The sequence below is a fragment of the Geotrypetes seraphini genome, chromosome 15 (assembly GCF_902459505.1).
Source record: "Geotrypetes seraphini chromosome 15, aGeoSer1.1, whole genome shotgun sequence".
Taxonomy (NCBI): domain Eukaryota; kingdom Metazoa; phylum Chordata; class Amphibia; order Gymnophiona; family Dermophiidae; genus Geotrypetes; species Geotrypetes seraphini.
Window position 1 is genome coordinate 19,842,828 of NC_047098.1, and position 18,451 is coordinate 19,861,278.

General features: G+C 43.3%; 1 protein-coding gene across 1 annotated transcript in view; it reads right to left on the minus strand.

Annotated features, from left to right (window-relative positions):
- Positions 1-4,291: 4,291 nt before the first annotated feature.
- Positions 4,292-18,451, minus strand: part of LOC117349189 — a 39,630-nt gene continuing 25,470 nt past the window's right edge. Inside the window, exons 7-9 of the mRNA XM_033922350.1 lie at positions 17,339-17,425; positions 8,266-8,413; positions 4,292-5,165 (exon numbers count right to left, since the gene is read on the minus strand). Coding sequence (XP_033778241.1) covers positions 5,134-5,165; positions 8,266-8,413; positions 17,339-17,425 — 267 coding nt within the window. The 3' untranslated portion in view covers positions 4,292-5,133. The remainder of the gene's footprint in view (positions 5,166-8,265; positions 8,414-17,338; positions 17,426-18,451) is intronic.

The window sequence follows — 18,451 nt, forward strand, 5'->3', positions numbered from 1 at the left end:
ACTGGAAAATGGCAAATGTCACGCCCATCTTCAAGAAGGGATCAAGGGGTGACCCGGGAAACTACAGGCCTGTGAGCTTGACCTCGGTTCCAGGAAAGATGATGGAAGCAATGGTAAAGGATTCAATCTGTGAACACATAGAAAACAATGGACAACTGAGGGCGAGCCAGCATGGCTTCAGCAAGGGAAGGTCGTGCCTCACGAACTTGCTGCACTTCTTTGAGGGAATAAACAGCCAGATGGATAAGGGGGAATCCATAGACATCATTTACCTTGACTTCCAAAAAGCCTTCGACAAGGTACCTCACGAACGGCTACATAAAAAGCTGTGGAATCACGGGGTGCAAGGGGATATCCACCGATGGATCAAACACTGGTTGGCAGGCAGGAAACAGAGGGTTGGAATAAAAGGCCAATACTCAGACTGGCAATGGGTCACGAGCGGAGTTCCGCAGGGGTCAGTGCTGGGACCTCTACTGTTCAATATATTTATAAACGATCTGGAGACGGGGACAAAATGTGAGGTTATCAAATTTGCTGATGACACCAAACTCTGCAGCAGGGTTAGAAACACGGAAGACTGTGAAGACCTGCAAAGGGACCTAACGAGACTGGAAGACTGGGCAAACAAGTGGCAAATGAGTTTTAACGTACAGAAATGCAAAGTCATGCATGTAGGGAAAAAGAACCCGATGTTCAGCTACAAAATGGGGGGAACACTACTAGGGGTGAGTAACCTTGAAAGGGACCTGGGGGTGATGGTAGACACATCACTGAAACCATCGGCACAGTGTGCGACAGCCTCAAAGAAAGCAAATAGAATGCTGGGCATCATCAAAAAAGGTATCACAACCAGGACAAAGGAAGTCATCATGCCGCTGTATCGCGCAATGGTGCGCCCGCACCTGGAGTACTGTGTTCAATACTGGTCGCCGTACCTCAAAAAGGATATGGCGGTACTCGAGGGAGTGCAGAGGAGGGCGACTAAACTGATAAAAGGTATGGAAAATTTCTCATACGCTGACAGGTTAAAAAAGCTGGGGCTGTTCTCCCTGGAGAAGAGGAGACTTAGAGGGGACATGATAGAAACTTTCAAAATCCTAAAGGGCATAGAGAAAGTGAATAAGAACAGATTCTTCAAACTGTGGGGAGCCACAAGCACTAGGGGTCACTCGGAGAAGTTGAAAGGGGACAGGTTTAGAACAAATGCTAGGAAGTTCTTTTTTACCCAGAGGGTGGTGGACACATGGAACAAGCTTCCAGAGGAGGTGATAAGCCAGAACTCTGTACAGGGGTTCAAGAAGGGTTTGGATGGGTTCCTGGAGGATAGGGGGATAGAGGGGTACAGATAGAACTTGAGGTAGGTTATTGAATTGGTCAGTAACCACTTCACAGGTCGCGGACATGATGGGCCGCCGCGGGAGCGGACCGCTGGGCAGGATGGACCTCTGGTCTGACCCGGTGGAGGCAACTTCTTATGTTCTTATGTTCTTATGTTAGCAGCGAGAGCATTAGAAAGAGTAGATCGATGCACACACGACTCCCATTCTAAAGCAGTTATGTTGGCTTGCCCATAAATTGTAGAGCACAATATAATGTCTTAAAGCAAGTATTGTCTATACAGGTATATGTACCCAGCAGAAATTTAAGATCTGAAACAGCTGTGTGCTTAATGGTAGATTCAGTAGATTATATGATTACCAGTCAATCTGCATTGTCAGCGGGGGTTCCAAATTTATGGAATGCACTGGTTAAATGTTTGGAACTGGAATGTAAGACTAAGAGTTTTGGGACCTATAGCAACTGAGACACTGAGAACTTCAGCATAGAGATGGAAACTGCATAACATGGTATAATTATGGGAGCCCAGCTACAAATGAGTCCTGACTCCAGGTCTTTCGAGGCAGTGCCCACCTTTACCCTTCATTTTTTTTTTGCCCTTGGAATGACAAAACAGCAGGGCTCTGACTCACTCCTTTTGCCATCTTAGACACAATTTATCTTTCCATTTATACCCCCATCCCCCCGTACAGTAGAACCCAGCATTTTTCTATCTCTCCTTTCCATCCCCCTGTGCAGTAGAACCGTTGTTCCCCCCCACTACCGCCGCCATGCAGCCAACCCCACTGGCTCTCTCATCTGACCTACTGCGAGACGACATACAAACCTCCCAACTCCAGCAGTATCCGCAGCACTGTAAACACACTGCTTCGCGGCCTTCTACTGCCCATGATTTCCTCTGCCGCGAAGCAGCGTGTTTACAGTGCTGTGGACGTTGCTGGAGTCGGGAGGTTTTTGATCGTCTAACGGTGGGAGGGTCGGATGGGTGGGTCAGCGGGGGTTCAGGTGCGCCGAGGAGGGGTGGGGGGGGGGGGGGGGGGGGGGGGTGCACCGACGAAGAACTTCCTTACAGTGAGGGGGGAGCTGCGCCGGGCATAAACTGTAAGGGAGCCGGCAAGACCGCAGGGACCATTGTATGCGCGCATGCGCACTCCTACTGGCCATGGACCTACTGATCACGGATCACGCGGGTAAGAGTGTGCTTGTGTGTATATATATATATATATATATATATATATATATATATATATATATATATATATATATATATATATATATATATATATATATATATATATATATATATATATATATATATATATATATATATATATATATATATATATATATATATATATATATATATATATATATATATATATATATATATATATATATATATGTGTTGTTTCCCACTTCCCAATATATTTTGAGGTTTTTCAGGATATCCATATTGAATATGCATGAGAGAGATTTGCATACAGTGGCAACAGTACATACAAATTTAGCTCATGCATATTCATGTGGATATCTTAAAACGAAGACTGGCTGCCTAAGTTCTGAGAAATAGATTGAAAACGCCTGCATTAAATAGGTCTCTGTGACAGAGTTCTGGAAAATGAGTAGGCCAAAATAGCAAGCCTTTCCAGTTCTAGGGGTATAGCAGGGGATTGGGGAGATTACCAAATGCTGCTCAAGGGTTCTACTGCACAGGGGGATGGGAGGGAGGGAGGCAGGCAGGCTGGCTTCGGGGGGGTGGGGGGTGTGACAAAATCTGGAAGGTAGTGAGGGGGACATAGGAAGGAGGCACTGAGGGCACTAAGGACACAGAACAGAGGCACTGGGGGCACTAAGGACATGGGAAGGAGGCACTGGGGGCACTAAGTACACAGGACCGAGGCAATGGGGGCACTAAGGACATGGGAAGGAGGCACTGGGGCACTAAGTACACAGGACCGAGGCAATGGGGGCACTAAGGACGTAGGAAGGAATACTAAGGACATGGTAAGGAAGCACTAAGGACAAAGGAAAGGGCATCTAGCACCCGTTAATATAACGGGCTAAAACACTAGTATATATATTTAAAGAAAGAGAAAAATCACTGCCTGTGTTGAGCCTTTTGAGCCTCGTTGGAGGTTTGTGCTAATGTTTGAGAAAAAGTGGAAGAACTTTCAGGCCTGATGCAGATCTTGTTCTTGACTGCTTGTTCATGGAGTTTGGAGAGAAATATTGGGCTTTTGTATTTTGAGTGAAAAGTCTACTGAAGAAACCACATGCATTTGCTTAGTGTGCTACTGTATTGCATCAAGGGAAGATTAGGTTCTTACCTCAATAAATTTTCTTTCTAGTAGAAAGGCATAAGAATCTTGAACCAATGGGTTATTCACCTCTAAGCGTGAGTTGTATAGAAGGCATCATCTATATTTTTTCCCGGCTCTGTCTCCTGCATCGCATCATTGGGCTGTGATGTAGCTCCTGAGTTTTTCTTTCTACACACAAGTTGTAAGATGTCTTTCTGATCTGCTTTGATTGAGTAGCAACCCACCTAGGATTGGTAATCCTGGTTGCCCAAGATTGTCCGTGTCTGCCATGGTATACGAATCTGGTTCATCTACAGAAAGAAGACACGGATAATATGGGGCAACCAGGATTACCAATCCTGGATGGGTCGCTACTCAATCAAAGCATATCAGAAAAACACCTTCCAACTTGCGTGTAGAAAGAAAAACTGAGGAGCTATAGCACAGCTATGCAGGAGGTGGAGCCGTGAAAAAAATGTAGATGTTGCATTCTACACAACTCGCGATTAGAGGTGACCCACTGGTTCAAGGCTCGTATGCTTTTTGCACTAGAATAAAGCTTTAGTTACAAAAACCAAACCAACCCTTTATAGATGGATACAGTCTCACTAGGCTTGTGTTCTTGCTCCAAATACCAATTGCATGCTACCTGGAGTTTTAGGGCATGGCCCCAGTATCTTTATATAAATCTTATATATTATAGCAAGTACAGACACTTGGCTCTGGAATTATAAAGTGCATGGGAGGACAGTCTGGATGACAAGTGCTACACAAATGTAAAATATTAACTTGCTCTCTTTTACTTTTCCATGTAATTAGTTCATCATTTCCCAGTTATGACCTGGGAATAAAAGGGATGACCAAACAGCACAAAAAAAACAGGATAACAGAGATCTCGACAATATCCCCTAGGTATGACCCCATCCCCCTTGGATTTCCACTTAAATACACATATAAAAAGAGATTTTAAACAAATTCACTGCTTGCTGTTCTGGACTGCCACTGAAAAAATCAGCACCAGAAGAGCAGCCTTAATGTGCCTTAGACAAGAAGGAAAAATACAAGGCTTATTCTGAAAAGCAAAGCTTGTACCATCTATCAGTATACTTCCCTTTCTTGACTGAACATCACCTTCACTGGAAACAGACACAGAAGCTCACTATGGCCTTTTGGTCTGCTCTGCTTTAGTTCAAAATGAAAGGGAAAGGCAGCCTGCAATGGCACGGGCTCGCTGCACAAGCACAGGCAACAAAAGAAAAAGCAGAAACATGGAATTTTTACAAGGGGGTCAAGTATCTGCTCCCGTTTTGAATATGCACAAAATCAGAACTCTTCCCGAAAACCACTTGTTGCAAGTCCAGTATACTTTCAGTATCCGCTCCTTGGGCTCTACCCACTGTGGAATGTCCTTTTCAACGTCCACGTGACCCTCTTTGCAGTGGGCATCTTTACTCTAAGAGCACTCTGACTCATTTAGATGAGTAAGTATTGCTCAAGAATCGATCCTTCCATAGGAAGAAAACACTGCAGGTCAAAGAAAGAGAAAATAAGTTACACAGTTCTGTGAATCAGGAGAATAGCTTTTAGATGTTTCTTACCTTATAAACAATTTTTTGTTAATTACTTGCAAAAGAACATCGAATGTAGAAACTGACAACATTCACTTAGTAAATACAAATATCTCCAAATCTTATAACTGAAAACGATAATGCCACTTCCCTTCCTCCCATTCCAATGATAGACAATCTCCACAGAGGTTGGGAGGTCTTGTTTCTTATAAGCTATATGGTATCCCTGACCTTGAAAATCCCTACCACATTATCCCCTCTATCCCATTCCTCCTTCCCAATTCTAAACCCAAGTTCCTCAATAGAGACAAAGCGAAGAAAATCCAACGTTCCAATCCTACATTCTAGAATTATCTGAAGTGAAAAGGTGTGGTAGCCTTGTTAGTCCACTGTTTGATATTATACAGTATATACAATTAAAAGAAAATAAAGGTAATACCTTTTTTATTGGACTAAATTAGAACACTGTTTGATTAGCTTTCGAAGGTGATCCTTCTTTCTCAGATCGGAAATAGGCAAATGTTGCCTATTTCTGATCTGAGGAAAAAGAGTCACTTTTGAAAGCTAATCAAACAATGCATTAAGTTGGTCTTGGGCCCAATCCTATCCAACATATTCATAAGTGATATGACCAAAGGGCTTAGAGGAAAAATATCATTGTTCGCCGACAACGCCAAACTGTGCAACATAGTAGGTAAAAGCACTTTGCCTGACAGTATGACGCAGGACCTACTACTATTGGAACAACGGTCATCGACTTGGCAGCTCAACTTCAATGCTAAAAAATGTAAAGTGATGCACTTGGGTAAAAGAAATCTGTGTAGAACTTACTCGCTAAATGGTGAGACCTTAGCTAGGACCACGGCAGAACGGGATTTAGGAGTAATCATTAGTGATGACATGAAAACTGCCAATCAAGTGGAAAAGGCTTCCTCCAAGGCAAGGCAAATGAGGAGTTGTATCTGAAGAGGTTTTGTCAGTAGGAAGTCAGTAGTCATAATGCCACTTTACAGATCCATGGTGAGACCTCATTTGGAATATTGTGTTCAATTCTGGAGACCACATTACCGGAAAGATGTGCTGAGAATTGAGTCGGTACAGCGGATGGCCACCAGGATGGTCTCGGGGCTCAAGGATCTCCTGTATGAAGTAAGGCTGAATAAATTGCAGCTGTACTCGCTTGAGGAACGAAGAGAGAGAGGGGACATGATTGAGACATTTAAATATATCACGGGCCGTTTCGAGGTGGAAGAGGATATCTTCCGTCTTATAGGACCCTCATCCACCAGAGGACATCCGCTGAAAATCAGGGGAGGGAAATTTCATGGTGACTCCAGAAAGTATTTCTTCACCGAAAGGGTGGTCGATCATTGGAACGAACTCCCACTGCAGGTGATTGAGGCAAACAGCGTGGCAGATTTTAAAAATAAATGGGATATTCACGTGGGATCTCTAATGATGTAAAGGAGGGGATGGGTCGGCAAAATCAGGGCGAAGGGTCACTGGAGTGGGCAGACTTGATGGGCTGTGGCCCTTTTCTGCCGTCATTTTTTTATGTTTCTACCTTTATTCCTTTTATCTTAAATGCATTCCTTAATCTAGGATAATAATAGGTACTTCTATAGCTTGAGAAAAATAATGCTATCCTGAAGAGCTTCAAAATTTAGCATTGCTACTCCTATACCCCTGTCTCAAAGCAGTCTGGTCTAAGTGCCAGTCCCAGCTAACTACCACACAGGAAGATACAGTTAGACACAGACACCATCTACCCCCCTCTCAATGGTACCCGACGCAAGAAACTATACGACAGCCTTTTGACGACACAGGCAGTGAAGATTGACCCTACCATCTCCAATCTACTGATCAAATCAACAGACATTAAAGTATTCCAAAAAGAAATCAAAAGTCATCTTTTCAAAAAACACTTCCCATCATTCTAACCTCACTATAGCACTAGAATATACTCTCATAAATACCACCACCACCACCACCACAGCAACACCTTCAACATTGTACAACTCACTACTGTATCCCAAATGTATTATTATTCATCACAGTAACCTATTATATACTTACTCTTTGCTTTGCAATTCTCCTGGAAATGTCCAGACTATCAATTGTAACCTGCTATATACATGATTCTTTGTATTGTAACGCTCCTGGAAATGTCCAGACTACTAATTTGTAATCCGCTTAGAACCGCAAGGCACAAGCGGAATAGAAATCACTAATGTAATGTAATCAATTCAAGGCCACCAGCACCACCTTGTCTGGCACTGCACCCTCCCCTGTCTCCTGATTGATGGATAGACCTCCAGTGTGTTTCCTTCTCACTTAGGTTATTTTTATAATTACCTCTTCTTTCTGCTCGCTGTTTCACATGGAAAAAACAGAGACCAATACTAGTATTCCATGATTAAGTAATTAGCTATCTAGTTAGGACCACAAATGTCTATTGGACATCTCTTCCTGTTTTGTACCATTTCTCAATCTGTATTGTAATGCATCTTCTGTAGCATCCTTATACTGTATTAAATTGTATCTCCTTAAATTGTACTGTAAGTCGCCTTGAACCTATTTAAGCATAGTGCGATCCATAAATCCCAAATTAGATTAGATGTTCCTCTTAGGATATTTATTGGATTCTGTTGGATGGATTTGTTTGTCCACCTAGAACTGTCTGTTTTATGTTCCTATACTCACTTCAACCCTAAAACATCAAGCTCAGTAATGTATTCACAACACTGAGTACCTTAGGAGTAAAATTATCCCATTCACCATGTACTTGATTGTTATTAATTTCTTTCAATTGAAAACATGATGTCACACTGTGGGTCAGACTATATCTCTGGCTCTTGTCAGAAAGACTTGTTTGCTGAAACCCCGCAACAGTGATTTCTGCCCTGTACAATTGTTTTAATAAAATAGATTTCCAACGTGTGGCCCAGAGATGTCCAGACCTTCATGATAAGAAATTGGTAACACATTACTATCCAAGACACAGTCACTACAACCCTTAAGCTTAGGTTCCAGATATCTTATTGAAAAGCACTTACTTCTCTCTCTCAGGCCCTGGCCAAAACTGCGATAGACGTGAAACAGAGCCCAAAACAGCACAGACTTTATCAGCACAGAGACGCAGGAACCAATCACAGTTGCAGCTTCCAGGGTGTAGGATTTGCCGGAACCCCATTTGCTCACCACCTAAGGCAGAATAGCAGGGAAAATGAGATGAGATGACAAATGAACAACTTCCACCTGCAGAAACCAGAGCACACCACTTCCCCTCTTGCTTGGAGCCACTGGAACCACAGCATATCCCTTTGCCTCATGAACAGATTTCTCTTGGGCCTGCAGGATCCTGTGCAACCACAGCATCAAAAATAGCAGTTTACGCACTTTTAATAGAAAATAGTCTAATCTAATCTAATCCTTAGGTTTGTATACCACATCATCTCCACGTTCGTAGAGCTCGACGCGGTTTACAGTAGGAGAAATAGAAAGGAACTACAACAGAGGGTTAGAGGTAGAAGGGGAAGAAAATTTACAGGACTTGGGATGGCAAGATATAAGAGTTTCCTTGATTCCTAAGTTGGAGGGAGACTGACATTTTTTGAGAAAAGCCAGGATTTCAGATGTTTGCGGAAAACTTGGAGAGAGCTCAAGTTCCGAAGAGGGGAGATAAGGTTGTTCCAGAGCTCAGTGATTTTGAAGTGAAGGGAGGTCCCTAGCTTTCCTGTGTGGGAAATGCCTTTTAGCGAGGGGAAGGATAGTTTTAATTTCTGGGAGGATCTGGTGGTATTAGGGTTTGAGGAATTCCAAGAAAGAGGGATAAAGGGAGGGAGAATGCCATATAGGATTTTGAAAGTTAAACAGGCGCATTTATAGTGGACCCTGGCGATTATCGGAAGCCAGTGGAGCTTGGCCAGGAGCGGGGAGACATGGTCAAATTTACTTTTAGCGAAGATGAGCTATGAGCTTGGCCGCGGCATTCTGAATCCATTGGAATCTGTGGAGGTTTTTCTTAGTTAGGCTTAAGTAGATAGAGTTGCAATAGTCCAATCTGGAGAGGATGATGGATTGGACAAGGAGGGTAAAATGTTTTTGATGGAAGCAGGATCTAACTTTCCTCAGCATGTGAAGACTGAAAAAGCATTTAGTCATCACACAGGAACAGAATATGAAGTTTCTTTTTACATGAGAAATCGCAGAATACTTTTGAATGCACACAATTCTTATGTTCTTATTTTTGGGTTGCAGTAAATCACTGTCAGCCATTCAATTTTCACCAGCCCGGTATAGTCTCTAAAGGCATTTCTAGATCTTTCAGAGAAAAGAGCACACAGACCCAAATCCTCTACATTTAGGGGGTAATATTATAAGTACAGAGGTACCTTGGTTTACGAGCATAATTTGTTCCAGAAGCATGCTCGTAATCCAAAGTACTCGTATATCAAAGCAACTTTCCCCATAGGCCATAATGGCAACGCTGACAATTCGTTCCAGAACCCAAAAGGTGCCGAGGAAGTGGCGAGGGGTGGCCCAGGGGTGTGTACCTGCAGGAAACACCTCCTCCGTCCACCACCCACGGGAGAACCCCGAAGTGCCGCTTTGGGTGGATGCCTCTTCTGTCCGCCAGCTGCTGAAGAAACCCTGAGCCCACACAGCGCCGCTACAGGGGGATTCCTCTTCCGTCCGCCAGTCAGCCTTCCACGCCGGGTGCCTTTTGCATGTTGGAGAGCCTATGAGAGCCCACCCAGCCGAGTGCCGTCCCACCTGCACGTTGAGTATGATCACGCACAAAGTCGATGATTGACGTGCGTGACCATACGCAACGTGCAGGTGGGACGGCACTTGGTTGCGTAGGCTCAGATAGAGGCTCTCCAACATGCGAAAGGCACCCGGCGTGGAAGGCTGGCTGGCGGACGGAAGAGGAATCCCCCTGAAGCGGCGCTTCCTGCAGCTGTAAGTGCTCGTTTATCGTGGCAGTGCTTGGTTTGCGAGACAAAAGTTTGCTGAGTGTTTTGCTCATCTTGCAAAACACTCGCAAACCGAGGTTCCACTGTACATATACAGGTCAAGAAAAAGTTAAGTCTTCTCCATGTGGATTTGCCCAAATTTTCAACACAATAGTAAATGCATTCTTCCACTTTACTACTACTATTTATTATTTCTATAGCGATACCAGATGAATGCAGCACTGTACATCAAACACCCAAGAGACAGTCCCTACTTGAAAGAGCTTACAATTAATTATGACACACAGGACAAAAAGGGTGATTCTATACATGCTGATCAGGTAGGGATTTAAGGGGAATGACGAGGCAGATAGCGTAGGGGACTATAGAGGGAATGACAAACAGATACGGGTGCTTTACAAGTTGGTTGGGTTAGGACTTCAAAGCAGCTTCAACAAAGTGGGCTTTCAGCCTGAATTTGAATATTGCCAGAGACAGAGCCCAACATACGCCAGCTGTTCCAGGCATACAGTATAGCAAGGTAGAAGGGACAGTCAGGAGTTGGCAGTAGAGGAGAAGGGTACCGACAAGAGAGACTTACCCAAAGAACGGGCAAAGTACAAGGAGAGATAAGAGAGGGAAGATACTAAGGAGCTGCAGAGTAAATACGCTCGTAGGTCAATAAGAGGAGTTTGAACTGTATGCAGAAATGGGCAGGAAGTCAGTGAAGTGACTTGAGGAGAGGTGTAATGTGAACATAATGATACTGGCAGACTATGAGGCAGAATTCTGAACAGATTGAAGAGGAAAGACAAACAGGATGGAGTCGTTCCAGAGGAAGGTGACTAAAAAGGTTGATGGTCTATGTTATAAGGAGTATAGGGACAGACTTAAAGATCTCAATATGTATACTTTGCAGGGACAGTGTGGCGCAGTGGTTAAAGCTACAGCTTCAGCACTCTGAGGTTGTGGGTTCAAACCCACGTTGCTCCTTGTGACCCTGGGCTAGTCACTTAATCCCTCCATTGCCCCAGGTACATTAGATAGATTGTGAGCCCGCCGGGACAGACAGGGAAAAATGCTTGAGTACCTGAATAAATTCATGTAAACCGTTCTGAGCTCCCTTGGGAGAACAGTATAGAAAATTGAATAAATAAATACTTTGGAGGAAAGGCGGGAGAGGGGAGAGATGATAGAGATGTTTAAATATCTACGTGGTATAAATGTGCATGAGGCAAGTCTCTTTCATTTGAAAGGAAGTTATGGAATGAGAGGGCATAGAATGAAGTTAAGAGGTGAAAAGCTCAGGAGTAATCTAAGGAAATACTTTTTTTACAGAAAGGGTGGTAGATGTGTGGATTAGTCTCCTGGTAGAGGTGGTGGAGACAAAGACTGTGTCTGAATTCAAGAAAGCATGGGACAGGCACCATGGGATCTCTTAGGGAGAGGAGGAGAAAATGAATGCTGCGGATGGGCAGACTGGATGGGCCATCATGTTTCTATGTGAGAAGCAAGTTGCAGTGACGAGAGCTTGGATGAGGGTCTTGGCAGTAGAAGCCAGATTTTAGCAACGTTGTAGAGAAAGAAACAACTGATTTTGGCAGTCTGTTGGATATGCAAAGAGAAAAAAGGAGATGAGTCAAAGATGACCTTGAGGTTGCAAGCTGACAAGGGTCCCAACAAGTGGGATCTCGGGGCACCGAGCCTCTAACCAAACACTAAGAAATAAAGATGCATAACCCTATGGGTTCAGGACTACTAGATACATTGCACGAGAAAGTACTTTTTGATATTTCTCTGAAGTTGACCCTCCCCCTCCTTCCCTACAACCTCAGTCCATGCCCTCTAATTATCAGTCTCTGGAAAAGATTTGTTTGCACATTAATACCTTTAAAATATTTAAACGTCTGAATCACATCACTCCTATCCCTTTTTTCAACAGGATGATTACGGACTAGTTAGAATGCAAAAAGCACCAGCTCAGGAAGACTGTGCAAGGCGTACGGTGCTGCAAGACCAAACGTGTCTTAATCCTAAACCTCCCTCCCTTGCTTTGGCAAACCCCATCTCCATAGTTTCCTACAGAAATGGCTGGGTGCTGCTAAATCACAAATGATTACAAGTTGCTGTGTCATTCTGTTCCAGCACGTGGGTGTGGTTAAAGTACACAGATAACACACACTTGCATGAATCTGAGCTGAAATTGTTTGTATGTGAAAGGGAACCAGAAAGCCTATCCCAAGGAGATAATCTAGGCCACAGTGTGTGGATGGGGAAGGAAGTCCAGCAACATTATTTTACTTCCCAAAGCATACAAGAAAGTGATGGTATCTGGACTACCTGGGTAATAGTGAGATCACAGGTGGGAACCTGGAAAAAAAAAACCCCACTTACTACCTGGTAACACATAGCTAGAAGTACTAAACCACCTCCTCCACTTCAAAGGAAGGTGGTCAGAATCTGGTTAATGACCTAGTTAACACTATACCAATGATAGCTTCAAATTCTATAGTGACCTCACACACATTTATTGTTGCAATTAACTACTTTTGTGGTGCGTTGCTGGCTATTAGTTTTATCCACAGGCGGCAGAATGGCATGGGACACAGAGGCCATGACCCCATCAGTATATTAGCCAACACCACATCAATAACTAGAGTTCTGGGGGTGGGGGCAGAGCTAGACATTGGTTTGACTCTTCCAACCACAAAGATATTCCACTGCCCTTGGTCCTATCCTGTTTCATGTCAGGATGGCATCTCCTGCTCCATGATCCTACTTGTTCTATATAGAAAAAAAAAAATGTAATCCAATTAAAGCAAAACAAATGGCCTTGTAACTGGAGTGAGCTTTAACAGCAACTTCAGAGGTTGGAAAGCAAGACCAATGCTGGGCAGACTTCTACAGTCTGGGTACTATAAATGGCAAAAACAGATCAGGATGGAGCGGGCTTCAATGGCAACTCCAGTAGTTAGGAAGTAGGATCAGGGCTGGGCAGACGTCTACGGTCTCCTTGCCCAAAATTGGCAAAGATGAATAGAGATAAGCTATACCATGAAGAAGTGCCATCTGTGGAGAGTGCCAGATTCAACTCTGATCACTTTGATGAGCAGATTGGATGAACCGTGTGGGTCTTTATTTTTGTATACCACAATACCTTACAGTTCAGAGCGGTTCACAACAAGAGAAGCAGTGAAAACCCTGCAAAATTACATCAAAACATGTTCTGACAAATACACCACTGAGTAATATAATCAGTGGTGTACCAAAGGGGGGGTGGGGCGGTCCACCCCCGGTGCACACTCCAAGGAGGTGCACAGCCGGCCGGATCTGGAACCTCCCGCGCTGCTCCAAACAGCACCTCAGCGCGGCTGCCGTACTTATAACAGAGCAGAGTCGGCAACAGCGCTGAAGTGAACGAAGGTCCTATGATGACTGCGCCGTCTACCACCTCTGTTCCGGAAGAGGTAAGTGATGTCGGGGGGGGGAGGGGTAGACTGGCAGCCACAGTCATCGCGGGATCTTGCCGCAACTCCCTGCGTCTGCCGGCCCAGCCCCCTCTGATGTCATTTACCTCTTCCATCCGGAGCCTTGCTGATTTGGGATGGAGAAAGAAAGGAGCATAGTAGGGTGGTGAAGGGAGAGAAAGGAGGTCAGGGTGTTGTGGAGGGTGGTATTGAAACATGGTGAAGGGTGAGAAAGGGGGTCAGGGTGGTGTGGAGGGTGAGAAAGGGGGGTCAGGGTGGTATGTAATCATGGTGAAGGGTGAGAAAGGGGGTAAGGGTGTGGAGGGTGAGAAAGGGAGGCAGGGTGGTATGGAATCATGGTGAAGGATGAGAAAGGGGGTCAGGGTGGTATGGAAGTGTGGTGGAGGGAGAGGAAGAGGCAAATGCTGATGGAATTGCGGGGAAAGAGATATAAGGGGGAAGGATACTGTATGGAATTGGGTTGGAGGGAGAGAAAGGGGGCAGATGCTGATGGAAGTGAAGGGAAGGGAGAGGAGAGAGTGAAATGCCAGACCATGTGGGTATGAGAGAGGGAAGGGAAGAAGAGGAGAGGAGAAATGCCAGAACATTGGAGGAGGGAAGGGAAGAATATGGATGCCAGACTAATGGGGGTGAAGGGAGAAATGGAAGGGGGATGCATAAAGTTTCTAGAACGGGAATAGAAAAAGAGAAGATGCCATATAGAAGGGGCAGAGAGAGGGTAGACAGTGGATGAAAGGAAGAGAGTGACAAAAAGATGAGGAGCGCAACGTATTGATAGATTTTAGCGAAGGTATAACTAGAAGATTTTGGGAAACTGAGCGAAGAGATTTTGGTGTACTATACGGGATTAGAAGACTGTTAATGAAATTAGGTTGGTTGTTCAGTTTAGTTGTTAGTGTTAAAAGTAAAATTTTATAACTAATCCTGTGAAGAAGGCAAAGTATGTGATACTGCTTGTTACCTTTTGTGTCCTTGCCAGGAAACCAGCTTGTACCCATTAGGGAGCAAATATGGAAACATTGGAGAACCCCGTCTAAGCACATGTCTCCTGTCTGAATAGTTGGTATTAGTTATTCTTGTAATGTTTCCTGGAATGTCCGTTTTTTTTTTAAATGAAAGATGATATCAAGTGTAATAAACAAAGGTTAATATTACAAGCTGTAAGATGTCTATAAAAACCAAGGGCCTGATATAGAAAACAATTTAAACTGGGAAGAAGACACTCCTGCCCAGTTAAATCATATTGACGGCCCAAACCTATATATTTAGTAAACTTATCCAGCTATTGCCACTGAACGTTAATGCCATGGCAGTCTGGCCAATTTGGGGCAGTCCTCAAAGTTTTCTGGGCACCAGCAATATTTAGTACTAGTGACTGGATAACTATTTGGCCAGTAGGATGCATAAACAAAGATTAGAGAAACTGGGCCTCTTCTCCCTTGAAAAGAGGAGACAGAGGGGATATGATCAAAACATTCAAGATAATGAAGGGAATAGACTTAATAGATAAAGACAGACTGTTTACCCTCTCCAAGGTAGGGAGAACGAGAGGGCACTCTCTAAAGTTGAAAGGGGATAGATTCTGTACAAACGTAAGGAAGTTCTCTTTTTTTTTTTTTTTAAATATTTTTATTAGCAATTGCAAAGGGACATACAAGCAGAAGTGGAGAATACAAAGATAGGCATAACAACCAGAGCGAAGTTCTTCACCCAGAGAGTGATAGAAAACTGGAACGCTCTTCCAGAGGCTGTTATAGGGGAAAATACCCTGCAGGGATTCAAGACAAAGTTAAACACTCACTGTCCCGCTGCGGAACCTGGACTCCCTCCAACTATTCCGAAAACAACTGAAAACCTGGCTTTTCTCTAGCATATAATAATCTCTTCTCCTGATTACATCCCCTCTTTTTATGCTTTGTAAACTCTTTCTCTTCCCATATTTTTTTAAACTCTGTAAACCGTGTCGAGCTCCACTTCAGTGGAGAAGATGCGGTATATAAACCTAAGGCTTAGTTTAGTTTAGACAAGTTCCTGCTGAACCAGAACGTACGCAGGTAAGGCTAGTCTCAGTTAGGGCACTGGTCTTTGACCTAAGAGCCAATGCAGGAGTGGACTGCTGGGCACGATGGTCTGACCCAGCAGCGGAAATTCTTATGTTTTTATGACCTCACCTCTGCCCATATCCCCCGCGAATACCGAGGGAGAAGTGTATCCATCCCTGGCTGATATCAGCTGGAAAATGTCTTCAAATGAGTTACCTCTGGTGAAACAGAAGGTTCTCAGGAAGCTGTAGTAACTTGGTAGCTGTAATAGCACCTTGGGCCTTGCTTTGGACTCTTCCACCTCTCTGGGTCCACTTCTGGGAACTGGCTATCCACATCTTTTTTTTCTTTTTCTTTTTTAATTCTTTATTCATTTTTCCATCTTACAACAAGTGCACAATACTACATCATATTAACTTTTACATATCACTTGATATTCATACAATTATGATTTTACATACATTAATTTATTCCCCCCCCAACCACACTTCCCACAAGTAATTTTCTGTGTAAATAACTATCTGTCCATAAAGAGCCATGTACAATCGATAATAAAACAATATTTTCTTGTGATGTGAAAGCTAGAGATTAGAGAAACTGGGCCTCTTCTCCCTTGAAAAGAGGAGACTGAGAGGGGACACGATCAAAACATTCAAGATAATGAAGAGAATAGACTTAGTAGATAAAGACAGGTTGTTCACCTTCTCCAAAGTAGGGAGAATGAGAGGGCACTCTCTAAAGTTGAAAGGGGATAGATTCCGTACAAATGTAAGGAAGTTCTTCACCCAGAGAGTGGTAGAAAACTGGAACACTCTTCATTAGCGATTAACTTGTCCTATTGATCACTTTCTGCTCAACAATGGATTTCCTGTCCTATTAATTTTCTTTCTTCCACCCTCTTAAAGTCAATCAATTTGTACCTTTGCTTAATCTTTTGTAAACCGCATAGAACTTCACGGTATTGCGGTATATAAACTGTTATTATTATTATTATTAATTTATCCACATCTAATTCCACAAGAAGTCCAGCAGAAAGCAAGCCCACAAAATCAGCAAGAGAGGGAAACAAAACGTGGGATGGGATGACTGGCTTTCCACAACAGAAGAAGCCAAGAGGATTAGATAAAATAGACATTTATTATATCCATCCACAATAATCTTGACCAGACACAGCACTGTGTTTTGGCGCAAAATACGCCTGCCTCAGGGTCATGTATACTGAGCAAAAATATCACTCAGGAAGACAGCCTCTATAGATTGATAAGGATGGATATAATGAATTTCTATTTTATATAATCCTCTTTGCTCCTTCTATTGTGGAAAGCCTTTTGTCCCATCCCATTTTTTATTTCTATCCACATCTAATGGCAGCTACAAAATACAGTAGCACTTGCAGGCTGGACAATACGAACTAGAGCACAGGTGTCAAAGTCCCTCCTCGAGGGCCACAATCCAGTCAGGTTTTCAGGATTTCCCCAATGAATATGCATGAGATCTATTTGCATGCACTGCTTTCAATGCATATTCATTGGGGAAATCCTGAAAACCTGACTGGATTGCGGCCCTCGAGGAGGGACTATGACACCCCTGATCTAGAGCAAAGGCTTTGCAAAAAAAGAATAGAGATGAGGAGACCATTACCCTGTACAGCAGATAGATGAGATAAGCAACTTCTGGCAGATTCTGGAGCAAGAAAATCCAAACAAGAGACTTCACTTCTCTTAAAATCTGCAATGAAACAGACAATCAGATATGGCTATTTATTTCTAAAGCAAAAAAAAAAAAAAAATATATATATATATATGTATTCTTAATATCTCTGTGCAATCATGAGTCCTTTGATCTCCTACACAATATAGTTGCTCATGTAGATGTAAATATGTTATTTTCCCCTCACCTCTCTCCCCATTTTTTGGTTTAAATTTACAGCCCTCAAGCAACATACCATCCACAGCTACAGTCAAACATTTAGCTGGCACTACACAAGGCCTATTTAGCCAGCCGATGACAAGAAACATATTTTCAGTGAGCAGTAGTTGAGTGTGAAACAAAACAAGGTGTTTTTCTCTCAGGTCTCTGCTAGCCCTTCTCCACCTGACAATCTAAAAACCCCAGTGAATCGATTTTTTACTCTCGTCAAATATTTTTTCACTCAAAGAAAAGTTAAGCTCTGGAACTTGTTGCCAAAAGATGTGGTAACAGTGGTTAGCATAGCTGGGTTTAAAAAAAGGTTTGGACAAGTTCCTGGAGGAACAGTCCATAGTCTGCTATCGAGACAGACATGGGGGAAGCCAGTGCTTGCCCTGGGGTTGGTAGCATGGAATGTTGCTACTATTTGGGCTTCTGCCAAGTACTTGTGACCTGGATTTGCCACTGTGAAAACAGGATACTGGGCTAGATGGACCACTGGTCTGACCAAATATAGCTATTCTTGTTGTTATGAACAAGAAATATAAAAGAAATACCAGATAAATGGGTCCAAGCAGAAAAAACTTTCAAGTTGCTAAGTATTGCTGCACATCCTGTTTCTGACATACACGTCATCTAGCTGATATTCAACTGGTGGCAGTCAGCCTTTTTATGCCCACCGCTCACTGTATTCCTGGATATTCAATCCCAGGTTGTGTCCAGGCACTTGCACTGAATATCTGGTTATGGGTTGACTGCTAAAGCTTATGTGGTTAAGTGCAATATTCAGCCCTTAATTGAAGGGAGAGGATACATAAAAATATAAGAACATAATAATAATAATAA